Source organism: Caloenas nicobarica, chromosome 4 (genome assembly GCF_036013445.1).
Source record: "Caloenas nicobarica isolate bCalNic1 chromosome 4, bCalNic1.hap1, whole genome shotgun sequence".
NCBI classification, from domain to species: Eukaryota; Metazoa; Chordata; class Aves; order Columbiformes; family Columbidae; genus Caloenas; species Caloenas nicobarica.
The window spans coordinates 48,005,507-48,030,971 of NC_088248.1; the positions used below are offsets into that span (position 1 = coordinate 48,005,507).

Sequence of the window (25,465 nt, forward strand, 5' to 3'; positions counted from 1 at the left end):
CTGCCACTTGTAGCATTTGCTGTTCTCAAAGTGGGCTGGAAAAAGAATAAACGCTGTGGCTGACAAATGTGTCCTATCTAGAATATGGTATTTTCAGAATCAAACATCATGGCATACAGATGGTGGTACCACAAATATGCAACTGTAGTAGTCATTTCAAAGACCTGATTTTACCTATCGGAAGTTTGATAAAAACCTGATACTGTAATGACACACACACAGAGCTGCCCGGAGATGATAATGTGAAAGATAAAAGTGTGTGTGATAAATTTTGCAAGCAAATTTTCCAAATTAAATTCCAGAATACCATATTTCAGAGAAGGCAGATGAGTAAGACAAAGGGATCATCAAACACTACTGTAGGGGTACAACAACACTGAAATAAATGAATACAGTGCCTAGCGATTAAACAGCAAACACATCTATAAATAACGTTTAATGAATTTCCAAAATTGACTACTGTGTTCTGGAACTGCCTATAAGGCAGATACAGACCAGAATACTCTGCGTGTCGCTGTATCTATTTTTGAGTACAGGGTCAATTCACAGATCTTGGTATGTTTTTTCTGTTTTTTGCAAACCTACAGACACAAACTACTGCTACCTATGCTGACAAAGAAAGAGTCACGATAGGACATTTAGCTGGATGGCCTAGAGTATTACACAGTTTGCAACCCAAAACTGCAGAAAGAAAGGTAAATTAAGAGAGAGAAGTAGAAAGAAAAAACCTTGTGACAAGCCATCAAGTAGGAGAGAAGAGTGGCAGTAATTGAAAAATCAAAAAAGATTGGTAAAAAGCAATGCACCCATGGGTGTATTTCCCCTGCCACAGAGGCAAAGGGAGTAGGATTCTGTTGCATTCATCATTAAAGCACTTGCTAAACTTCTGGAAACGGATCTTTTGTTCAGAAAGAGTGCTATAGGATACCAGGGAATAGAAAAGTGAATGTGAAAAGGATCTAGGAGTACTTTCATAGGAGCACTGTTTGAAATAGGATAATGAGACTGATTGCTGAAAGCAGCAAAAATAAGATCTCATGTAGCAAGGGAACACAATCCTTCTGTTCTCTGACCTCAGCCCTATGACATAAGCAAAGAGAAAAGCACAAACACCAAGGAATTAATTTACAAAAAGACTAAAGCTGTTATCAGAAAAATTAAGTATTTTTCAACTCTCACTACACATACTCTTCAAGAATCACATAACATCAATCTCTTGAAAGTCTCTTTATTTGTAAAACTGAATAGTATTCACTATACTTCCAATTTTATGATAGCTGACTTTAATCAATGGAAAAGTATTTTGCAAACACTGGCTAATAGTTCAAATGGCACGTTTATAGTCTCCTGCTTCCAGGCACACAGGAAATGCTGTACACCCAAGCAAGGCCAGTACAGATGCCAAATATGTGTTCTGGGGCCAGGTCTATCACATCTGCAGCATCATCAAATCAACTTTTATTTTCATATTTACTTTTACTTACACAGACACTATCTATCTGTGTTACCTACCTATCTATTTTTGTCTATCTCCCCTCCCTTCAGATCTAACATTCTGTCTTAGAGGTTTTGCTGTAATTTTTGAGAGGTCACTGACACGCTAATCAGGCAGTGTAAGGGTCTGGCTTAATCTATACAAATTTGTTAAATACAACAAAAGGTGGAGAACAGTATATCTAATGTTTGAAATTTCTCCTTCTGTCCACCAAGTCTGGTCATAGGAAGAGACTAAGGAGGAGAAATTTTTATCAGGGACCATGAAACAGAGCAAATAAGAAGAAGGACATGAAGAGGACTATAAAAGCATAGTAGAATTAAAGGTGCAATATCCATCGTTAAACGTTGTCTTTCCTTCCTGCTTTATGTCCTTATTTGATTTCATTTTCAGCATCAATTTCTGCAAGACAAAGCCTCCTGCTTCAATTTCCTCTCATTTAGCTGTTGTAATGGAAGTCTTTTAAACAAACAATCAAACAACACAAAACAAACCAAACTTGTCAGTCTATTCCACCACATTCTGTTTTATGGAATGATGAAAGACTTTTTTGGTTCAAAACTGTGTCAGGGGAGGTCTAGACTGGACATTAGGACTGGACATTCTTCAAAGAGAGGGTGGTCAAACACTGGATCAGTCTTCCTAGAGAGGTGGTTGATCCCTCAAGCCTGCCAGTGTTTAAGAGGCACTTGGACAATGCCGTTAATAACATGTTTTAACTTTTGGTCAGCTCTGAAGTGGCCAGGCAGTTGGACTAGATGATCACTGTAGGTCCCTTTCAACTGAAATAGTATATTCTGTTCTATTCTACTCTGTTGTTTTTTGTTTTTTTTTTTCCTTCTTCTTCTTCTGTTTTTCCTTTGGCCAATTAATCAATCCAATGTTTGCTGGCTTCTTCCTTCCACTAGACGAGATGGGTAGTAGGAATTAGCAAATGTAAGAATATGTCCATTTAGTATTAGAATAGAAAAAAGTATTAGCATGCCATAATTTGCAAGTGGTGAGAGCTTCCAAAATAAATGAGCCCTGTTCTGCTTAAGTTATGCCACCAGAAGGTCCTTCCAGACCTCACATCTTCCTCGCTTGGTTGTATATCACTTCCTCGAAAAGCAGAATTCAGGGAAGTGCAGTGTGTTGAGGACACTTTCTTGTCCGAAGCAGATGATAGTGTTACATTATGTCAGTCAATATTTTCAGGTCGCCTGGGACCATAAGCAGAATGAATAACACAGCGAAGTCATCTCCCAGGAAAAGATTCTTTCCTAAGTCACTGCATCGTTATGGCAATTAAATAATTCTGCTGACCACTGATACAGCAATATTACATTAACGGTCTAATTATCTGTGAATGTAGTAGCAATTAAAATGGTCCAGAATAAAAACTGGAGTTAAGTTTCAAAAAACATTATATACAACACACCCATGCACTGTAATAAGGAGTTACCATTTACGATTTATGTTACATTACATTTCCTATTTACATTTAATAAGGCAATCGTGATCACTGACATCATCAAGAGTCTCAATCTAGACAAAAAATGAATTTCAAGACTACATCAAAATATTCCAAGACCGAAAATATACGTACCACTAAGAATTCCTTTTTGTCCACCATCTCATTGCCATCAGTATCAAACATGTTGAAAGCAATTCTAAAACCTGCGTGTGGCTCTGCCAAAAAAAAACCTCCATTCAATTATTTATTTGCTTGGAAATAAAACAAGTATAAAGCTCCACGGAATTATTTGGTATCTGCTTATAAAAGCCATATCCTCAACTAATTTAAATTAGTACACTTGTACGCATGGTAAATGCAAATCCTAACATTTATAAAACAATACTATTCATGTTATGAAAATAGGGCATGCTCTCAAATTCATAGATTAGGGTAAATATACAGTAGAAATGGAACATGAAATATTCAAGAAAAAAAAAAATCACACAAGAATGGCTAGTTAGGTAGTTAAGAGTGTTATTTCATAACTAGAATCCATGTTATATTACAAAACACAAATTCATAGAAAATAAATTTTCTATGAAAATACAGCATTCTAAAAGACACTTCTGAAAGTTTTGCAAAAAAGGTACAGGATGCAACTTCTGGTCAAAACAAACGATGTGTTGAAAGAGACTCAAAATTTCCTTACACACTTTGAGTCACTGAAATTTGAAATCAGGTTAGAGTTTTAAATCAGTTCTGAAACATGGGGCCTTTGAAAGTAACTTGAAGTGAAACCTTTAGGTGGCATTTTGGTGATACTCAATGATTTGCAATATGGATAAATCATGGCCAACAGAGTCCAAATCACAAAGAAATGATGGAAGAATATCCACTGATTCAGCAGTTATGGATTGTAAGGGTTCAGGGTCAAGTTCCTACTCTGATTCACAACAAGAATCCAAATCATGTCTGAAGAAAAACCTAATGAATCCAATAGAAATGTTTTAATTACATACAAAGGAAAGACATGTAAAATACTTCACTCCTTCCCACAAAACACCTTGTAAAATATCAAAACAAAGTCTCTATGAGGCTTAGTTTACACTGTAGCTATAAGTTCTTCTACTTTGTTTTTATGGTTGGTAGAAGAATAGGTACTAAAATTTGTTAGTGTTTCCTAACATAAATAAACATTTACTTTAGTTTGACCAATTTTATATTTTATCATTTTCTCATTGATGTCACCCATTATGCATTAATAGGTGAAACAAACCAGCAGTAATGTTTATCTTCTCCCTGTATTCAATATCACTTATGAACCTCAGTAAAATCAACTAGAAATTTTATAGGAATTTCAAAGAAAATAAACTTAAGCTCTTAACTGGAGTTTAGCTGAAGGTAAACTTTCTCAACAGTCAGTAAAAGTTGTTGCAGACAATAAAGCCCTTAAGTAAAATATAACACAAAATTCCACTTGGACAGGAGAGGTTCAAACAGACTTAAGAGATGCATGATACATTTTTTTCAATATTGGTATACGCAGAAGAAAAAAAATGTATTGTAATGTACAGTAATACATTCAGGGTTTAGAAATTTGTAAAGAACTTTTGGGGGTTTTTGTCTCAAAAAATACTTACTTGTTAAAATACATAAGAGGAATAAATATTCTGTGTAAGATATCACGCCTGAAGACAAAAAAGAAGTTATGCCATATTAGTTTCACCTTGTCTACACATCCTAAACTTGAAAACATTAAATCTATGTATAAGAAGGAGAATTTTTATAACATGTGCATATACATATGAATATCTGTGTGCATGTGACCGTATTCACTCTGGTCAATTAGTTATTTATCTAAAATATTGATCTATGGGGTGGGGTTTTTTTTGTTTGGGTTTGTTTTTCAGTATTTTAGAGAAGGAACACATTAAATACGGCAAATATTTGAATTTATTTGAATACAGTTCTTGACTTTAATAGGTGCTGTGTAAGTGCATGTGCTATATCAATTGAAAACTTAGCTTCATGTTACTTACGAGAGCACAGATGTGGGCTTTTAAGTTATTTTTGTAAGCACATTCTCATAATCATCACCTGAAGTTCATATTAAAACTCTTACTAAATGAATGTGTAAATTTAGTTAAATACTTTTAAAGTCTGTTATAAAGACATTTGTATTACCTGTTCTACATTCAGAAGATCTGTAAGGAACATGTTCTAAGCTTTCCCTCTTTTGCTAAGTGTCAAAAAGCAACCACAGTGTGGAATGGCACTTTTCTCTTCAGAAATGATTAAGGCAAAATTTAAATTAGGACTGAAGTCAATATTCAAATAGTATGTCTGGTACCATAAGCTGTAGTTCTGTTTTTCTGGCTCTGGGTTAAAGAGACAACCTTGAGGAATGCCCATAGCAGAAATGAAGATAAGCATCTTACAGTTCAGTAAGAACAGAAAACAATGACTTGCTGCTCTACCAAAAGCCATTAATTCTAATGATCTTCAAGGCTGAAACTGGTTCCTGATTTCTAAACGATTGATTTTGTCTGTCCTGCAAAACCAAAAATGTTAAGTCAGTCCACAATGTTAGACTATTTCAAGAGTTAAAAAAAAAAAAAAAAAAGTATTTAGATGCCTAAGAGTAAAGATGTCTATCAGCTGGGACTTTCAAAAGTTCCTGGCTGTCTCCTTGATTTCAGTCCAAGTCAGGTGCAAAAGTTTTTCTAACAACATCTACATCTTTTGGATGTTTACATATCTTTAAAAATCTGACTTAACTGAATACGTGACAAACTATGTAAATAGTGATCTGATCTTTTTTTCACTGAAAAACCTGTAAAATTAAAACTCAAACATGGTTTCATCCATTTTGATTTTACAATCTTTGAATACATTTAACACCAACACTTCCAACACTGCCAAAGTAAGAAACTTTGGCATTTTCTACTAATATTTACAGCACAAAAAGTTCCAAATTAATTCTGTCCTGAAATGATACTCAATAGGACTTCCCATCCTCTTGAATAGCTAAGATATGAAAATCTCAACTGTATTTCTCTTGGATACCACTGTCCAAATGCCTTCCCAAACCTTTGATCATACAATACTCCTCCCTAAGAGCCAATTGTCCTGAAAGAGGAGCACATTCAAGAGAATCCTGTCTCACATCCTCAAAAATAAAAGTAAAAAATAACCAATGACAGAGATCACCTCAGATATTACAGAGACTGGAGTATAAAGACGATACAAAAGAAAGACAGTTAACTAAATTGTCTCTGGAACCAAATCACATACTAGAAACAATCACTAAACCCCTCAAACTCTACCAGCTGAAATGCTGCCCTCCTAAAGTTCCTTCCATTCATAGAAAAAATTTAAGTCTCTAGAACTAAGATTTTTCTACTGCCAGTAGATCTAGTTAGGAAGGCTAAGTATTTTTGATACCACCTACTCTTTTCCTCAATTTACACATAGCTATGCACTGAAGATTAGCAAATATTAAATGCAGGCATTTAAGTAACACATGCGCTGTGCTTTATTTTCTTGATTTTATACAGCAGCTTAGATAAGTTAGTTTTCTAAGACCTACTTGAATCAGTTTGGGCAAGCAGCTATCAAGAAATCAGAACACCTCAAAGGTTCTCATTCAGGGATGTAAAACATTCTTTAATAGCTAGTCAATAAATGTAAATATGTATTTTTGTTTGTTTAATAGCACCTTCTTTGTTGTAAAGCAGAGGAAGGAAGTGCAATTGTGAAGTAGTCTATGACAAGGTATGAAGACAGCAATAAAAAGGTGTTGAAAGCTTTCTCTCCTTTTGTTTGTACTGGTATATTGTAGCTGTAGACAGACCGTTCTGGGTGATTGCTCTGAGTGTTATGGGAGAGAGGCTCTGAAATCATGGCTGAACAGAAAGAAAAACTTACACCAAAATCAGAAAGAAGAGGTGGAGGTCACTCAAGGGTAAAACATAAAAATAAGATTTAAGGAAAACTGGTATAAATCTGTGTAGCTTACCTGATTTAAATGAATCTATGGCAAAACATATAGACATAGGTCTTTGCTACTTGTTCCATATTAAAATGTTCACGTTTTAAAGAAAATGAGTAAATTAATCTTGGAGTATTCATGTCATGTACAAAATAAACACTAAATTAGAATGAAGGAGACCTAAATTCAATTCCCATTCCTGCCACTGGCTTACTGAACAACCTTATCAGTCATAAGACTCATCATCTCTATAAAATGAGATAACAGAATCGCTGTTTTGTAAAGCATGCTGAAAAGCTATGGAAGTGCTAAAGTTTATTACTAGTTCTACCAACTTACTATGCCAATTTTGAGTCCCCTTAATTCCATCAACTTCTGTAGAATTTCACTGACAGAAAACTGGAGTAAGATATTGTTGAATCAAGACTGCCATTACAACAAGCTGAACTTGAAACATTGAAACATTAGCTTAAAATACTCTGAGATACCAATTCATTCAAAAAGGCTCGCTGTAAGATGGCATGAATGAAACAGGAGAGAGACTAAAGGGAACTTTTCCATTCTGTAAAATGCAAACCAAATACTTTTTATCTTATTGAAGATGTGACTCAGATAAAAGTACAACATTACTTTAGGGACAATAAATTATTACAAGTCATCATTTGGTTCAGGAAAATAAATTCTTATCCCTTACCTTTGTCATTAAGATTTCGGAAAAGTTTGGATGATCCTTTCCAAACTGGTGGTGTCTCCATAAGGATCTGATTCAGTTCCTAAAAAAATAAGATTTGGAAAATATAAAAGTATATATTTAAATATTTAATGAAGTACTTATCAAATTACGAGTAAATGGTAGGAAATCAAGACAAAAGACAAGGAACCGCATGCAAATCTACCAGTTAATTTAACTTCAGTCTACCACAATGACTTTGGAAGTAATCGAGCATATATATTAATTCTGTACACAATTAATCCAACAATTGCACATTTGAGCAAATCTACATGAATACTCAGTGTTTGCAGAGTTGGAGAGAGACATGTAACATATTTATTGCTGAAATTACTCACCACTGCTCATATTCACTGAAGCCAAGGATAAGACCCCCTGGATTTCAGTAAGGTTTTCATACAAGCTCCAAGCAATTGTTCTTTGAAAACACTCAACCTGAACTAAAGCAAACTTCACCCATATGGATGAACTTTATTTAAAATACAGGGATACAGACATAGTCTTCTTGGAGTTGTACAAATGTAAGAAAACCAAAATATAAGAGGCACTTCAACATCACAAAAGGTTGAGAGTGGCCTGAGTATTTCAGGTAGCTGTGGGTACACCTGTTATACTTCTGTGCTAGGGAAACTCAGTCAGATATGGGTTGAGGCTTCAGAAAGTCAGTAAATCCAACAAAACAGGCACAGCTGATCAAGTATCTTTGAGATTCTGAGTTACATTCAACTGAGTCTGAAGTGGCAAAAATTAAGACATTAAAGTATCTTTTTTTTTTTTTTTCTGGATAAGGATAAACTCCTTTCTTCTGTGACTCCAAGTTTCCATCATGTAAGAAAGTAACTGTAGCATAATCTATGGTTATAAGATAGCACATGAATTATTGCCCACCTGCTTTGAAAGGGATCGCCACTTCTTAGCACCTGCAACAAAAGGCAAAGTTATGAATTCACAGAATTTAGTTATGCCAATGTGGTATCATAAAAAAATAAAGTACATCTACACTCTGTGTTTTCTAACCAAATAAGTATTTTCCCTACTTTATGCATGAGGCTAATCTTCAACCTAGTTCCAAAATTCTGTTTATGTTACTAAAAAAAAAAACTAGCTTAGTACATACCTAAACTCCTAACGTTAAAGAATCAATTCAGATGTATAGTTTTTAATCTTATTCCCCTTCATTAAGAGAAAATACTTTCTACCTCCAAAATACACCACTGAAACATCAAATGAGCATTCGTGGTACCAATATTCTGAAACAATCATTTAGCAGCAGTAGCATTACAACGCAGATTGTAGGGAGACCTAGACTCTGGGCCCTGCTTCAGGAACTACCCATACATTTTAAAGCAAATACAGCAAAAAAACCACTTGAAACTACACCAGATACTCCTTTCAGCCATTCCTAATAACTCTGATTGATGCTCCCTTTTACAGTGTCTGTCAGGTTCAATTTAAGTAATTTTAACAGAGAAGATGAAGAGGGTCTCCAGTTCAGAACTGGAACTGCTCATTAACACTGAAAACTGATGATGAGTAAGACTGAACAGATGTTTTCTTCCTAGTGCCTTACATGACAGACTCCGGGAGCAGAAAAAGATACTGGCATTTGAAAACAGTTGTTCACACCCATCCAAAAATTCAAAACTTGAGGTTCATCACCACCCTCTTAAGACAAACATTTGCTCAGATTCATTATTAAGATAAAGCACTGTGAATATCAGAATTCACAAAGGTACAAATGTATTGTGTGGTCAAATCTGTAACTTTTTGGTTGGTATATCATAGAGCAAAACTCCTTGTATTAGAAATCCCTTCCTTCCTCATTATGAACTCCACACTCCACTGAATAATTGTCATGATACAGAAACTACTCACTATGTTATTTCATGAGCTCATGGTAAGAAACTCACCGAAATTTTAGTTTTACATCTGGGTAAAGGTTAGCACTAGGACTGCCTGCAAATCCCACTCCAGCTAATGTGGAGTTCAAGCAATATCACAACATGAGCTAACAGATTTTCACATACTTTTCAGCTTAATTTTTTAGCATCAGTTAAAGTCTTGTCTCAAAATACTAAATAAAACCCAACAAAACAGTCTCCTTTGCCATACAAATTGATATAAGTTTATGCCTACCATAAAAAACCCAGGGGAATAAACATATCTAACTTTCTGATCAGATCATTTCCCAGTTCTCATATATTATGTATAGCTTTTCTTTCTAGACAAACAAGTAAAGATTTATGTGTATATACATACTTCTTAAAGCTCAGTATTAGGTTAAAGTTACTATACTTAGAATATATATATATTTCCTCTTCTCTTAATTTGCTTTCTAAATATATAAACGTATATTCAGATGATAAAAAAAATGTATCAAGCATGACTGTTAAAAATATTTTATTTTCCCAAATAAAAGCCTGCATCATAAAGACAGCAGCAAGTTAATTACAGGATTTTATATTGTTTATAATAACTGCCTGGATTCCAAAGTTACATTTTACAAAAGAAAATATACTCTTACCATATTACTTAGTGGTTTATCAAAAAAGGAAGTGAACACCCTCTTGACTTCTGTAGGGTTTACAAGATTTCCAAAGTAAATCAATTACAATAGACGCATTCACTCCATCACAAATCTCATTCAAGTCTAGCATTATTAGCTTTTCTATAAAGCAGACATAAAGAGCTACTATTACTACTCTTCAAAGGGCATTTTTGGTTTGCTTTTTGACAAAACTCAAGACCTCTCTAGTCTTCATCCATAAAAACACAGATGTATATTATTTTTTTTTTCTGCAAAATATAGATAGTCTAGTATGTCAGCGTGAATGGACTCAATTATTTACAGCTTGTAACTTATTTACAAAATTATCCAAAAATACAAATATGGTGTTTAGCATGTACTAATTTGTTCAGAAAAATATATTCCTTAAGCTTACTATCTTCAAGAGAACAAGACAGAAAATTAAGACTTGCCTAAACAAAGCTGTACTTTGACAAAGCTGCAGTACAAAGGTTAAAATTAACATAGACAGAGATCAGAAGCTGGAAGTCGTAATCTGCAGGTCATCTACTTCACCTGTTACTTCCTACTTGTCAGCCTTATGTCCAAATGTCCCAGACAATACAACTTCCATTAAAATGAAGTAATCCATTTCTACTTAGCTACAGCCTTTTACATTATTCCTTAAAATAATTATCTCAGTCATGTAATCTCTGATACTAGTCTATAAAATTAAAGGACATGCAGGTTTAGTTTTGCTTTCAGTCTCAGAGATGAACTGGATGCACAGAAGGATTTTGATACAAACAAGGTTTGCTACACTGAACTCAGAAGGGTGCCTGACTGTTCAGATCCAGAACTCATCTCCTTTGGCATGAGATTAACAGAATGTCCTTGTGAGCTTAACGCTTTTTGGTTTGTTTTTTAAAATCTCAATACTTGCTGTGAGAGAGGAGGAAGCATAAATTTCACTAGCATGGAAAAAATTCAATGGCGAACCATACATACAGCGTGGTCAAACCAAAGTGTCATAAAATGGAGTTAAAACAAAATGTTTAACTGATGTCCAGTATATGGCACAAATGCTTCATGACCATACATGGTGAAACCCAATTCCACAGTAACAAAAAAAGGAAAACTTGGAGATCTGGGCAGAGGAAGTAAATATAAAGTGCTGATGTGTATTTGTATTAACTTCTGTGACAAGCAATCTGCTTCCTCTCTTTTAACTGCAGAGCAAAAAAAAAAAAGAGAATGAAGATTTTTTTTCCGGGTAAGTTTCAAAGATTTTCAAGTTTTCACCATCTCAGCTCTATCTTCTGTCTTCACTGTTACAATGAGATTATATCTCTATTCAAAAGTTATAGAAGTTTTGATCACTGATGTGCCATGGCTGAATTCTTTCCTCTTGTTTCATTACTGTTATGAGAACAAAGGGGAAAAGTCTAACATCTGCACAGAGATTTAAGCTCTCCTCTGACTGTTTTAGCTGCTTTTGACTGTTCTCTATACCAGCTTTGTGATGTAGACTTGAGGAAGAAAGACCTGAGGTGAGTTACTCCACATCACACCTGAGCAAAGATATTAGCTTTCTGCAGAAGTTGTGTGCTGCTACCAATGCACTGCAAGCCTGAGGGCCAGGAAATCAAACTAGATCAGAAATGGATCACCTTACTAGTTAGTCACTCTTTGATACATAAAGCAAAAATTTTACAATAAGTGAACTAAGTTGATAGTTTATTTTTCATTAATTTAATTAACACACAGTGCTAACTCTGGCAACTGTTAAGTGCAGAAAGTGGATCCCCTGGGGAAGTGAAACTCTTACACAAAAGCATGTTATTTAGAAAGCCATGATAGGGTTATAAAATCTCTGTAGAGCAAAAAAAACCCGAACATGATAGCAAATGACAATTAAGATTGCAGAACGGTGATATCCTAAATTATTTAGAGAATTCATATCTCGCCTGCCTATCTCCACAGCAACTATACAGAGGAGGCGGCAAGAGTTTCACAGCAATATCAGCCCGCTGAGAAAGAAACCGTAACTATAACCGTGTCAGTGCAAATGAGACAGATGAACTTCTTGTCTTTCATGCCTGTTGAGCTGTGTGTGACCTCTAAGAAAAGAATGTTCAACTGATGACTAGCATACAGATGTTTACAATCTAACAATCAGGATACTGATTGTATGCACTTGGATACCACTAAAAATAAAATTCTAGAAGATGCATACAGTACCTTTTCACCACAATCAGAAACAGAAGTAGTAATCAAAAGCAAATGGAAAAATAACATACACCACTGGTATTTTGCCTAGCAATTTTATCAATATAAAACTCCTGCTTACGTTTGGGTTCATCATTTGTGACAGCCTGAATGAAGTCATATGGAGTCATATAGAGCTGTCCTTCAAATTCTAAACTGGCAAACCTACGAAACCGTTGCTCCCGAGGAGTTGCATAAAGGTGTAAATCTTCAGGGTCTGATCTGTTTTCCGTAACCTTCAAAGACAGAAGGAAACAATTTTAATGTACGAAAAGTTTTGGTTTACATTTGCCACTGCCATTCACCATAAAGAAACTGTAAATGTAAAGATGACAATTTGTCAAGTCAAATGCATCCAAATATTTTTGTATGGTAAGAGCTGAAACTACAATCAGGATTTCACTGCTATCATTTTCAGTCTTCTACAATTTTAGCAAATAAATCTTAACGCATTGAAATTGTCGACACTGCCCAAGCTCATGGAAAACAAAACCAACCACCACCACAAGCCAAAACCAAACAAAACAGGGAAAAAAGGATAACTTCGGCTCTTGAATCACAGAAAAAGGGGTGGCAACTTTAAGTCGAGAAAGTGCATGTAACTTCAGCAGTCAGACTTTGAACAACTCTGCTAAAACAATTTCAGTTGTCTGACATTTCCAGAAGAGAATGGAATAACACCATGTTTATATTGCTTCTTCAGGGCATAGTGCAGCTGTTGACAATAATATGCAATACACCTCCATAATATACTCCAGTGTAAATCTTCTACAGATACTGCTATTTCAAGTATCCAATCCAATTAAAACTCCCATACTTGGGGGAACAGAAGAGCGTAATTATTCCTCCAGAGTTACAGAAGTACTATATGGTTCACATCTCATGGGAGTTTATATATGTCCAGAGTTCCTGGTATATTTACCATCCAGCTGATTTACATGTAAACTTAGCAGTGCAAAACCATAAATGTTCTAAATTATCACACCTTTGTGTTACACTGTCAGACCTTTTAAGAGAAAATACGCTACCACTATCTGAAAACTTTTTTTAGCCTATAATGAGGAAAGCTCCTCTGTTGAATCAGTATCTTATAGAAAACGTAAGTATATTGAACCTTTTTTCAGAGATTAAAAAAATCGAATCCAAACTATTCCATAAAAGCAAGAGCAAAGATATAGCTAACTTCTCCCAGTATGTTAAAATAGGAATGCAACATCTTATCTATGAAATATCCCAAGTTGCTATTGTCCTCATTCTTGTCACTTCATAGAGTATCCCTAAAGTTCTTCAGGTGTCAAAGGAAGAAAAGGCAACAAGTAGCACATGGTTTAACTAATGTCTATATTTTCTTTTTACAACTATGAGAACAGCCAAATACTTTTTTATTTTTTTTCAGAGAGGCATCTAAACAAAAGGGAAGTTGGGAGATGTCTGCAGTTGATGTCCACCGAGACATAACAGTCCTCAGCAGCACACAGAAATCAGTTTTCCAAAACCTTTCCAAGACTAGGTTTCAGATTTCAGCAATTAGAAGCAAAAGCACATTTATATCATCAGTAAAATATCTGGGCTCACTTTCCTCCTCCTTTTGAATCAATGTGCTTAAAAAATAAAATATTAGTAAGGCAGTGAAACAAAATTTTATGGCCTCAGTTATTTTGTAAAATAGACACATCAAAAATGAATACATCTAGAAGAGGTCAAACAGTTTTTATTTGGAAAAGCAAAATAAAACAAAAAAAATCACATGTATAATCACAATGTAACATAAGACTGAATTCTCTTCTGATATACTCACATGCTAGCCAAAATATTTCTGTCTTATCTCGCTGTTAGAATATTATGGTCTTAGGATTCTTCAGCAGTCCAGTGGCATTCAAGCTATGCCTTCACGTGGTATTTACACGACTCAATTGTTTTGGTAGAGCTTGTAGCAACATAATTGATTATCCTTGTTTAAGAATCTATTTTATTTTTGATACATATGTTATTGTAGCACTACTACAAGCATGCTTTTGAATACATGCAGGTTGTAATAAGGCAGTATTTCTGCAAAGTCAATTTTAAGAAAAGAAACTGCTTCAAGGCCATATTACACATGCAGTGTATATAATTGATTGTAATCAGTCATAATCAATCAGGAGACTCTGTAGATAACGTATCACTCAAGAAATATCATCTTAGTTGTGATTACCGTTAGTTTTTGGAGAGCACGCTGAGATTCATTGCTCTCTTGAGAAACTGACACTATCTCAGGTACTACTGCTTAATATATTGCTTGAGACACTAAGAAAAGCATTTGCTAAATTCTCAGACGCATATTTCAACATTATCTTAAGTATCCTATGCTACTATAAGTATAAAATAGCATACTGCAAACATGGAATTTTCAAGACGTGTTTAAACTTAACTCATGCCAGTACTCAGGTCTGCAAAACCTTAATTCCTGCCTCAGTTTAGCTAATCTAGAATTTGCCTCTGACTGCTACATATTTCACATTCTGGCTCGAAGTCATTGTAATCTAATATGAATACAGCCTGCCACCAAAAAGAGCAGTACCTCCCTAAAGGCTCGATACACCACATGCCCTTGCTTTGGCACTTTACACTCATTTTTCCAAGCTTCAAACTGGATAAGCGAACTGCTCTAAGAACTTTTGGTTTGGTGGTGTTATTTTTTAGCCAGGTAAATGCCTGCATCTAGCCCATAGGAACAGTTACTTGTTTCAAAACCTAGGCCACAGGAACTTGCAGGTTAAGGAAAATAAAATAGCAGCTGTTCCACCAGCAAGCTCCACCTACTTCAAGATAAAGGGATGAGAAAACTGCAGGATTAAGTATAATTTTATTCTAAGGAATAAAAATACCAGTTTATTTTGAACTTCGTGTTTTTATGTGAACGAATCAAAACAAGTTGTTTCTGCCATTGATCCAACATGAATTCAAACAAATGTATCCATGGCTTAATGTGTATTAGATCACTGGTCCATACTCTAAATCAACAAATAAAAGCAAGGCTTGCTTGCAGAAGACTCCAGGCACACACCGTAGCAAACTGATAAATAAAACCGTCTTTGACAATAATATTATTTTTTGTCCAAATTTCTTGTTCAGAGCTTTCCTTCTTCTATTACTGCTTATCAATTTATGTAACATATAGTAACTTTAAGTCTCTTGCATAAAATCTGTATTATTAGGTACTAATTAATACTCTAATTAAAAGCCAAACCATTCCAAAGTATGACCTCAATTCTCACCTTTTCAGGCATTCATTTAAGAAATTTGTCTCAACACATAAATATGAAACATCTCCTGTTTTCCCCAAATTTAGCACATCACAATACAGTGAGACAGGTATGAGAATCTTAGTGACACCAATTGCTCTCGATTTATTTCATATTTATACCCATGTTAGGCAATCTTATTTTAGCAGCAATAGTGTGATATCCAATGGACACACATACAAGACACAGAAAGTAGGTGTTGAATACCTCAGGGAAGGTACTGTTGGTGAAAGAGTGAACAGGATTCAATAAGATTCCAATTTCTATTTGAAGTTTCAAGAGCTTATCCCGACTAAATCTCTCCGTAATTATCAACAATCTTCAAAAACTTTCATGAAAGTAAATCTCTTTGACAATCAAAAGTGGGGAGATTTTTTTTTATGCTTCTGTTTACTAATCCTCTTGGCAATCCTGCCTACTAATTACTATGATCTGGTATCATGTTATGGTTCTCTGCCTTTTAAAAACTGGACACAGCCATTTCCTTCAAGCAGAATGTCATGAATCTCCCAATAGTGGTATTATCTTAATTTTAGACATAGCAGGTTAGCTGTGGTTTACCTTCACATGTATATCGACGTACTTTGTTATTAGAACTTTCAGGGGAAAAAAAGCCCCACAGCTGAAATCACGAATCTAGCTGGTAGCCAGAATTTCCATCCTCCCAACTTCACCACTCGGGAATAAAAAGAGGCAAGACTGAAGCTCATCAGCGTACACAAACAACATATAATGATCTCCCTATTCTCAAAAAAATCTAAGCATAAATAGTTGTAATCAAACAGCTCATGGTTATCATCCTTCTGCCCTTCCTCCCTCAAACTCTGGTACCTTGTTGCACTTACATGCAAACCACCACCAGGCAAAGGAAACAGAGGGAAACATTTCCCATAAGGAAGTCCATTTTAACATTGGCTTATCAAAACAAGGTAAGTAAAAATCAAATTGAAGACCAAATAGCAATTTGGCAGGGTATTTCTCTGAATGCAGGGTATCACATTTCCATTACATGTGCTTCCACTGTAAATCTATGCGACAAACATATTACAAACAGCCTAAAATACATATTTCAAGGACTTAATAGAATTCCTTAAAAACTATTTTCTAGAAGTACTCCATTTACAGAGGGCTGTGTAAAGCTATAACAACACGACCACGTCTCTCACAGAGTAGTCATCTTTCAGACAAAGGTCTTTGTTATGGAAACTCAACATTTTTTAAGTCAATCAACTTTGAAAGCATTCCTTGCAGAACCTCTTGTAGAGTGATACCCCTCTGTATCTTCTCCCTCTACTCACAGCAAAAACTTGAGTGGAGAAAATCTAGGCTTCCTATCAAGTAAAATCAGTGTTCAAAACTCATTCTCATTTTAGATTCATCTTTCATGCACTGTGTCTGCCGTTGGAGACCAGTCAAAATGCTCTGAAAGTCTAGTGCTCTCACCAAAGGTTTCCACGTAGTACTGAGACTTCCTTGAAGCGTGGGCTGATCTCCACTGCTGGTCCCATGTTTGTCTTACTGGCTCTCTTATTACAGAGATACAGGCTGTCTGAATTTGGTATAACATGAATTAACCTTTATGGCCTTCCAGTGAAACCCATGCAATAACTTTACATTGCCATAAGACGGTCTAACACAGGACATGAGGGTACATTAAAATAACCAAAATTTTGCAGTAGTTATGACCCCAAACTATCTGAATATATCAAATTGTAATTATATGGCTCAGGTCCCATGGAAGTAAGGTGCAGAAAACATGACATCATTACCCTTTCTATTAAAAAACACAAAAGAAATGTTATTTGCCAAGTGTTAATCTTGTATTACACTAAATCAGTAATCCAGAAGTTATATTCTGTGGTAAAAGATTTCATTTTCCCATAGAGACAAACTTAAATGCTAGATACAGAATTTTTCACTTGAAAATTAGAAAAACTGATGCCTGCAAGCTCGTAAAACTCTGCAGAAGTAATCCGCAAGAATCCATTATCAAAACCCAGAACAATACTCGAACTCCCATATTCTGAGAGTATCTACAAATAATGCAAAATATTTTACAAAACAAATAGGTAAAAATATACACGCTGTGTGTGCATGCATATGAGGGAAAAAGCTCCAAGACTATCAATAAGAAACCACAACTGTGCTGTGTTCCAAGTCAAATCAGTGTTCTCTTGCTCCTTCCAACTAAGATAAAGGTGAGACTATTTTAGCTAAAGAAGCCAACATTTACTACTAAAAGTACCTTTTGCTTGCAGTCAAAAATATGTTCTGTTACAGCAGTTTAATCTTTAACCAATTTATTTCAAGTGAGTGAGTTTCTTTGAATTTTCACTTGCAAAGTAATCTGTCTTCCATCAATGAGAATCTGTGCAAACTATTAAAATAAAAAGGTTTTCAAAGCAATGCTGTTCCTTACTTCCTTCGTTTATATTTGACTTCGGGCTTATTTAATACGCTCCCATGTAGATAAAAGTAGCGCAATTTTGTTTTCATGCTGGGTGGCCAAAAGGTTAAACGTCAAGTTCCCAGTGTGGGAAAATCCCAAAGTAGACAAAACTGTTTTGATGCTCACTGAAGTTATATTTCTAGCAGACTACTTAGATGTAGTACAGCCAACAATTCTGTTAGTTGATCCCGCTTCACTGAGATAAGGACATTATTATATTAAAATATTTACAAGCATAGGAAGCTGGAATGTGTTTAAAATGCTGTAAAAAGGGCCCTGTTCAAATACAATTCTGTTACAGGAAATCCTTGGGGTAACAATGTTTATCTGTAAGCACAGCTCTTCCAGAAATCCTCCAAAATAAGTATTATGCTAAAATATTCTCCAGTCCTTTTTACATTAGTTTGACAAGGAAGTTACTTAACCTCTAGCAGTTCTTTAAGAAGCTTCAGTCAGTGTTTATATCCTGCTATACATGTCCATATGCTTCACTACATGCAAGACTAAAACATACTATCAGCTGGATCTGTCTGTCCTGAATATGTATAATCTTTTTCTTTTTTTTTTCTTTTAATATCTTGAGGAACACAGAACTAATGTTGAGATGTAAACCTTCCTTTTCCTTCAGCATGGCTCTCACTACAGCTGGCTGGAAACAGTATCCTCAGGATGATGACAGTGGGGAGCTTCAGATGTCATCAGCCAAAGAGCAAACCATCTTCCTACATCTGGCAATTGATCTATGACATTAAATGCACAATGCTTATGAAAAAAGGTTACCTACAAGTGGTTCTTGAAAAAATGATCCTTTACACATCTCTTGGAACAGCATCCTCTTTGAGCAAGCAGGAGAGTCTCCTCCCTAGGGGAGCTGGCCTTACTTTTTGGGGTTAATGTCTTATTCTTCATTGCAGAGAGATGGAAATACATTATGTAATCCACTTAGAAATGTGGTGCTACAAATAAACTTGACCTTTTGAGTATTTTCACAAAGAGAGAGTTTGACAGTACTACTGAGGTACTAGGAAAAAAAGCTCTGGAAACATCCAAAGTATGCAGCTTCCTTCTGGAAATGAGTGTGTTTTCAAAAAATGTGATAAAGTACATACTATGTGACTGTCTCCCCCTGACTCTCTTTTAATTCCTAAATCACTTCTGAAGGAAGTGATTCTCAGGGAATATTTCGTAAAAATAAACAGAGACACGGAGTTCACTATGTCTACACAAGGACAACATGATTATAGAAAAGATCTCTTCGGAGTGCAAAAAGGCATCACTGGTATTTCCCAAACCATTTTAACAAGCTTTACAAATGACACTGGAATTTGGGAAGGAACATGGAAGCAAGGAATTGGAAGACAAATATTAATTCCTCTGAGGAGTTCTGACAGTAGTTTATGTTTTTCTAAAATTGTTATACTTCTCTGAAAAAGACATGACACACAACTGTTCGGACAAGGTAGATACTTCATAAGCAGTATGCTGGATCAGGGCTGTTCTGGGGTCAATAGCGTTCTCAGTTGTCAGCAGAGAGAATCTGTATCAAATTAACAGTTCTGTCATAGCTTCTTGCTCTGCACAAACATCTCCTAGACTTTAAAGGAGCTGTCTGTTAGTAGAGCTCTCCCAGTCTTCACTAAAACCCTCAGACACAAAACCAGCAGCTCCGAGTGCAGAATTTTACTTTCATTCTGAAACATCATGTGGCAGTAACCCTGGAATTAAAACTGTTACTTTATTGTACTGTCCAAGATTTTGCTCCAGATAATCACATATAAACCCTTAGTCCTCAGGACTGGAATTATTCTAAGAAAGCATCTAGGAAAAGGGAATCCTCTTCCCTGGGGAGCTTAGCTTCATGCTGCTCCTGTAATAAATATTATCTACCAGAACACCTTCAAGCATATGCTTGGTCAAGCAAGTATTTTTTGTACTGACCACATGACATTTGTCTGTTCAAAAAGTTTGCCGCACCGCTGACTCCATGCTAGTGACACAAACCATGGCTTAGTCTACTTTGAGCAGACAGCAACTTCTTAGTCACCTGTACATAAATTCACAAACCCATTGCTCAGCAGGTTTCATACTGTAAGAGTTTCACAGAACAGGGAGAAAGATCTGCAGATCATTCTGATGCTCTTTTTCTCTAGGAGACTCAAACATAGGGTTTTTTAGTTACCCTCAACTGATGTACCTCATTTCTAAATTGGCCAATGGGAAAGTGTCCCACCAACATCTGTCCAATCACGACTGTTAGTCCTGGAATCTAAAAGCCCTTTTAAAATGTATTGGTTCAATAAATACTAGAGCATCAGTAAACACCAGATGTCAACAGTAGGACAAAGCAACTAATTATCAAGGTATATATGATAAACTTATATCCTCAAATATTCCATCACTACTGCCAAATGTTATTTGAAATCAGTGATAGAATCTGAAGAAAAGTAATCTGTAGGGATAATACCTGGGCCCAGCACAACTCTCAAGATACTTTCACAGATCACATAAACATTATCTGGAAGCAGGTAACCTGCAAGAAGAAAGATGTTCTTCAGAACTCAAGATGTAAACTAGTTAAACCCCCCCCACACACCTTTTTAGTATTTGGGGGGCTCAGAAACCTATTCTGCTGTCTGCTGGAGCTGACTAAATGAAATAAGGTGGCCATTCCATTTATTACACTTTTACAAAAATTCATGTCAAGAAGTAAGAAAGACATGGGAATTCAGAACTAAGTATGTGTACTGGTTTTGGCTGGGATAGTTAATTTTCTTCACAGTAGCTGGTATGGTGCTAAGTTTTGGATTTGTGACCAAAGAGATGTTGATAACACAGGGATGTTTCAGCTATTGCTAAGCTTACACGGTGTCAAGGCTTGTTCTGCTTCTACATTGTCCCACCAGTAAGCAGGCTGGGAGTGCACAAGAAGTTGCAAGGGGACACACCTGGGATAGCTGACCCCAACCGACCAAAGGGATATTCCATACCATACGATATAGTGCTCAGCAATAAAAGATTTGAGGAAGAAGTGCCGGGGTGTGGGGGGAGATGGGGCATTCAGACTTATGGTATTTGTCTTCCCAAGTAACTGTTATGCCTGATGGAGCCCAGCTGTCCTGGAGATGGCTGAACACCTGCCTGCCCATGGGAAGTAGTGAATGAATCCCTTTTTTTTTTTTTGCTTTGCTTGCTCATGTTGCTTTTGCTTTACCTATTAAACTGCCTTTATCTCAACCCATGAGTTTTTTCACTTTCACCCTTCCAATTTTCTCCTCCATCCCACCAGGGGGGATGAGCAAAAGCAGCTTGTGGGGCTGTGTGGTAACTGCTGGCCAGGGTTAAACCCAACACCATGGATGAGACAGCCACAGATGTCTTGAATACTCTTGAACTCTTTGACTATCTGTACTTCACATTGTGATACTGTTTTCAGTTATAAACTTACTATATGTCAACTATTAAAAATGAAATTATCCATTGCCAATTAATGTTTCAGAATGGATTTTTTTGAAGGCAACCAAAAACAGGAGGAGAAAGAGTTTGTTTTGCCAACATAAAATTTCGTTAAAAATCTCCAGCAAGTCCACATTTTAAAGGAAAGCATTTCAGGTTTTGCAATGGGTAGTCACTTTAATGTCAGGACTGGGCTTTTCTAGTGGTTGCTCTGTTAAGGAGTAAGTAAGTTATGAACCTATGCAAACCCTCATCCAAAAATACTCATTTTGTTAGCTAAGTCCCCCCAAATATAGACCTGGTATATAGTCATTCCAGGTCAGAGCCCCAGGGGTGACACAAGAAACATTCAGTGTAATTGCTTCTACCAGCTGCTGTAGATCTCTATAGCAAGGCATTGCGAACAGAGACACCACCTACTGCTTGCTTCCAATGATCCAACTAAAAACCAACTGGGAAAAGCATCCTGCTGGAGGGAAGTCTGGGCAGAAGGATGCAAATGGAAATATTTGGATGAAGTAGAAAAGTTTGGGTTGGATGGCAGGGGGGAAAAAAAAAAATAAAGAGGTTGTTGGATGATTTGCCTTGGTGGAATGAAAAGCAGACTGAGACTGGAAATTAAATGGGGAGCTTGGGAAACAGGAAAGAGGTGGGAGGAGGAGAAACCTAGAAAGCCCCAGAAAATGGTGTCAGACTTTGTGCATCAGAAATAAAGGAGAAACGTCTTTGACTCCTCCTTGACCTTCCAAAAGCAGCTGGAGAGGATCCCAAGATACTTGAGCCTCATCATTCTTCATTAGTGAGTACATGATATAACCGTAAAAACCTTCTAGCAAAATGTGCATCACATTTCCATCAAACTCATCTATACAGAAACTGCAGGTTATCATTCTCCAGCCATTACTCTAAACACACGCTGCAGTAAATCCAAGAGCTTCAGCCTTGACACTAGTAATACCAATGTATGACTTTTCATGACAGAATTTTCTACTTTAAACATTATTACGGTTTTTAAACTGTTAAACACTCTTAAGGTTGTTAAGCTCGGCACTTAAAATTAAGAATTAAAAAAGTTATTGTCACATGGGCAACATTAATTCAGCCTTCTAACAAAGGACAATATAATACCATTGCAGAATACCAAGAATACTATTCAATGCAATTTGAACACAGTATTTGCATCCTTTTTTCCCCTTGGAACATACTTCTGGAGGTGTTTTAGAAATCTGTAATGAAAGACTTGATGCTGATCACAGGTCTAGTGGGCAATCATAAATGGAGTACAGATGCAGCTGGAGCTCATGGTCATAACACTGCTGATTCAGGTATCCAGTATCAAACAGTGGTGTTCCCCCGTTGCCATACAAGCCCTTTTGCAGCATAACAATCAATAATAAAAAAGCACAGGAACCCACTACTTCAGATCCAAAATTCCACAGCTATTCAATCATCATTTTTGGGAGGCTTCAATTGAAAGGATATTTTTCCAGGAATGCTGAGTGCTCAGATCTGCAATTTGAAATCAACGAAACGACTCATTAAAAAATAAAAAATTGCAACATGAAGCTAGTATTCTGAGATGTCAGTCTGTGCATTTAGTCTGACGACAAAATCTGAGTGGACGTATTTCAAATTAATCTTTAATTTTTTGCTATGCATATGGAAAGCCTAATTAATTAGAGCCCTTTTCCACACGGGGCCATAAAACCAAGAAAATTATTTCTTTCTTTCCTTTTTTTCCCTTGTTTGTCTTCAAAAAATAGTCTGTGTATACATAGAAGGTACATTTTATAGGTTTTATTATTTAACATTGATTCAAATATAACCTTAATTCTGACTTTGCAACCTCAACACTTTTACAGCGATATGTGTGACAATTCCAATTACACATCACACTAAATTTATTGACTTTCCAAGGGTGCAGTAGCCTTATTTGCCTTGAAAGATGACTGAGAATTAAGACTGGATAAATAAAACAATTTAAAGTTCTGTCAAATCAAAACAGCACAAAAGGCTGAAAGAGTCTGTCTTTGATCTTATAGCCACAGCAACACACTCAAGACAAAAAGTACATGAATAATCAAAATTACCTGGCTCAACATCCCTCCATAAAGGATGCTGCCAACAGAATCTGCCTTTGGGCTAACAACTCAGAGCAAAAGGATTGACAACGTTCACTTAAGCCCAAGGCCTCCATTGCAAAAACGCAGATCCTCTTCACAAACATAAGATACGCTTAATCTATAGAAAGCAGGCCGTTTTCACCACTGATTTCCAGCTTTACCAGATGCCATACTGACAAACCACCTAACCACAGCCCTTGACATTTTCCGAAATACCTAATTTTTTAATGGAAAAACCCCTATCATTACCATAGATTATATATGGCACTGCGCAGGAAACTTTCACAGGAAACTTCATTTTCCAGGTTCACACCAACTGTTTTTTGTTACCCATGGGTAAATGGTTAATCAACCCATGTTTTCGTTGAATTAGTCCAACTGAGGCATTGCTTGCTTGCACCAAGGGCTATCCTATCACTTGTTATGAAGCTCTGTGTAAACCTTTCACCCAACAGAAAATTTTATACTACATATAACTGTCCTAAATATAAAGAAGACGAACACAGGTTTGGCACTGTCAGCAGCGGTTCCATCTGCAAAATAATATTCTCCATTAAAGAAAGATTTGATTAGGACAGCTCCAGAGCCGAAAAGCAGAGTACGAAGCTCACGGTTCACATTCTGAGGTGCAGCGAACGCGTGCCAGCGCCCGCTGCGTACCACGGCGCTTCAGTGACAGCTCCTGTCCCCCGAAGGAGGCCGGGTGACAAGCTCCTGCCTCTGCCTTCGTCCCCCGGAGGACCTGCCCGAGCAGGCTGCCTCGCCTCCCAGCCCAGAGCCGGCTCCACGCAGGGTCACCTCTGCGCGACAGCCCGGGGAGCGGCTCCGCCGCCGCCAGACGCCGCCTCGCAGAGACGTCTCCACAGTGAAAGGGCGGGAAACGACGTTCCTCCATCCCCGCCGGCTGCCCGGGCAGCTGACAGCGCCCGGCGGGGTCCCCGGCACCCCCAGCCGCCCCGCCGAGCGCAGCACCGAGCGAGGCCGCGGTGCGGAGGTGAGAGGCCGCCGGGCCGTGATGCGGCACGGGGGCGGCGCGCACACACACCTACCGTCTCCTTGGCAGCGGCCGCCACGGGGATGGGGAGCAGCGCCCGGGACCCGCCTGGCTGGGCGGCTGCCGGCTCCCGGGGGGGCTCCCGCCGCCGCTCGGACAGCCGGTATCCCATGTACCCGGCGAGAGCCCCCCCCGCCGCGCAGCCCAGCTCCCGCCGCCACCGCCTCACCGCTGCCGCCCCGGCCCCGCCGCCGGCCCACAGCCGCCGCACCGGCTGCGGACCGGGCGAGGGGCCCAAGCGGCGGCGCCACCGCAGGAGGCTGCGCAGGGCGGCCATCCCCGCCGCTCCGCCCCGGCGACCAGCGGACGGAGCCCCCCGGGCTGCCGGCAGAAGCCTCGCGAGAAGCGGGGAAGGGGTGGAGAAGCGAGAGCGCCCTGCAGTCCCCGCCCCGCCGCGCCGGCCCTCCCCACCCCGCGTCCCCTCGGAGCCACCGGCGGGGCTGGCGGCCCCGGCTCCCGCGCTGGTTGCGGCAGGGGGTGCCCGAGGGGCGGCCGTGGGCCGGGCGTGACTCCCGGGGCAGGCAGCGGGACGTTTTGTGCCCGCGGCGGGCTGCAACCGAGCTAGCGGAGACGCGAGGTGGTTAGACCGAACGTGGAGAGCGGGCACGGGCACGGGCAGTTGAAGCCAAAGCGCCCGGGAAGGGTGATGCGTGGAAACTGCTGGGACTTGAGGC

At 37.8% G+C, this 25,465-nt stretch overlaps 1 protein-coding gene across 7 annotated transcripts in view; it reads right to left on the reverse strand.

The window, feature by feature from the left end:
• The window catches only part of MICU3 (mitochondrial calcium uptake family member 3), a 53,011-nt gene extending 27,902 nt beyond the window's left edge, over positions 1-25,109 (reverse strand). For all 7 annotated transcript variants that reach the window (XM_065633364.1, XM_065633363.1, XM_065633359.1 and 4 more), the window contains exons 1-6: positions 24,787-25,109; positions 12,511-12,664; positions 8,543-8,574; positions 7,619-7,697; positions 4,574-4,621; positions 3,084-3,166 (exon numbers count right to left, since the gene is read on the reverse strand). In XM_065633364.1, the coding sequence (XP_065489436.1) occupies positions 3,084-3,166; positions 4,574-4,621; positions 7,619-7,697; positions 8,543-8,574; positions 12,511-12,664; positions 24,787-25,068 (678 nt within the window). In that variant the 5' untranslated portion in view covers positions 25,069-25,109. The remainder of the gene's footprint in view (positions 1-3,083; positions 3,167-4,573; positions 4,622-7,618; positions 7,698-8,542; positions 8,575-12,510; positions 12,665-24,786) is intronic.
• Between the last annotated feature and the right edge of the window lie 356 nt (positions 25,110-25,465).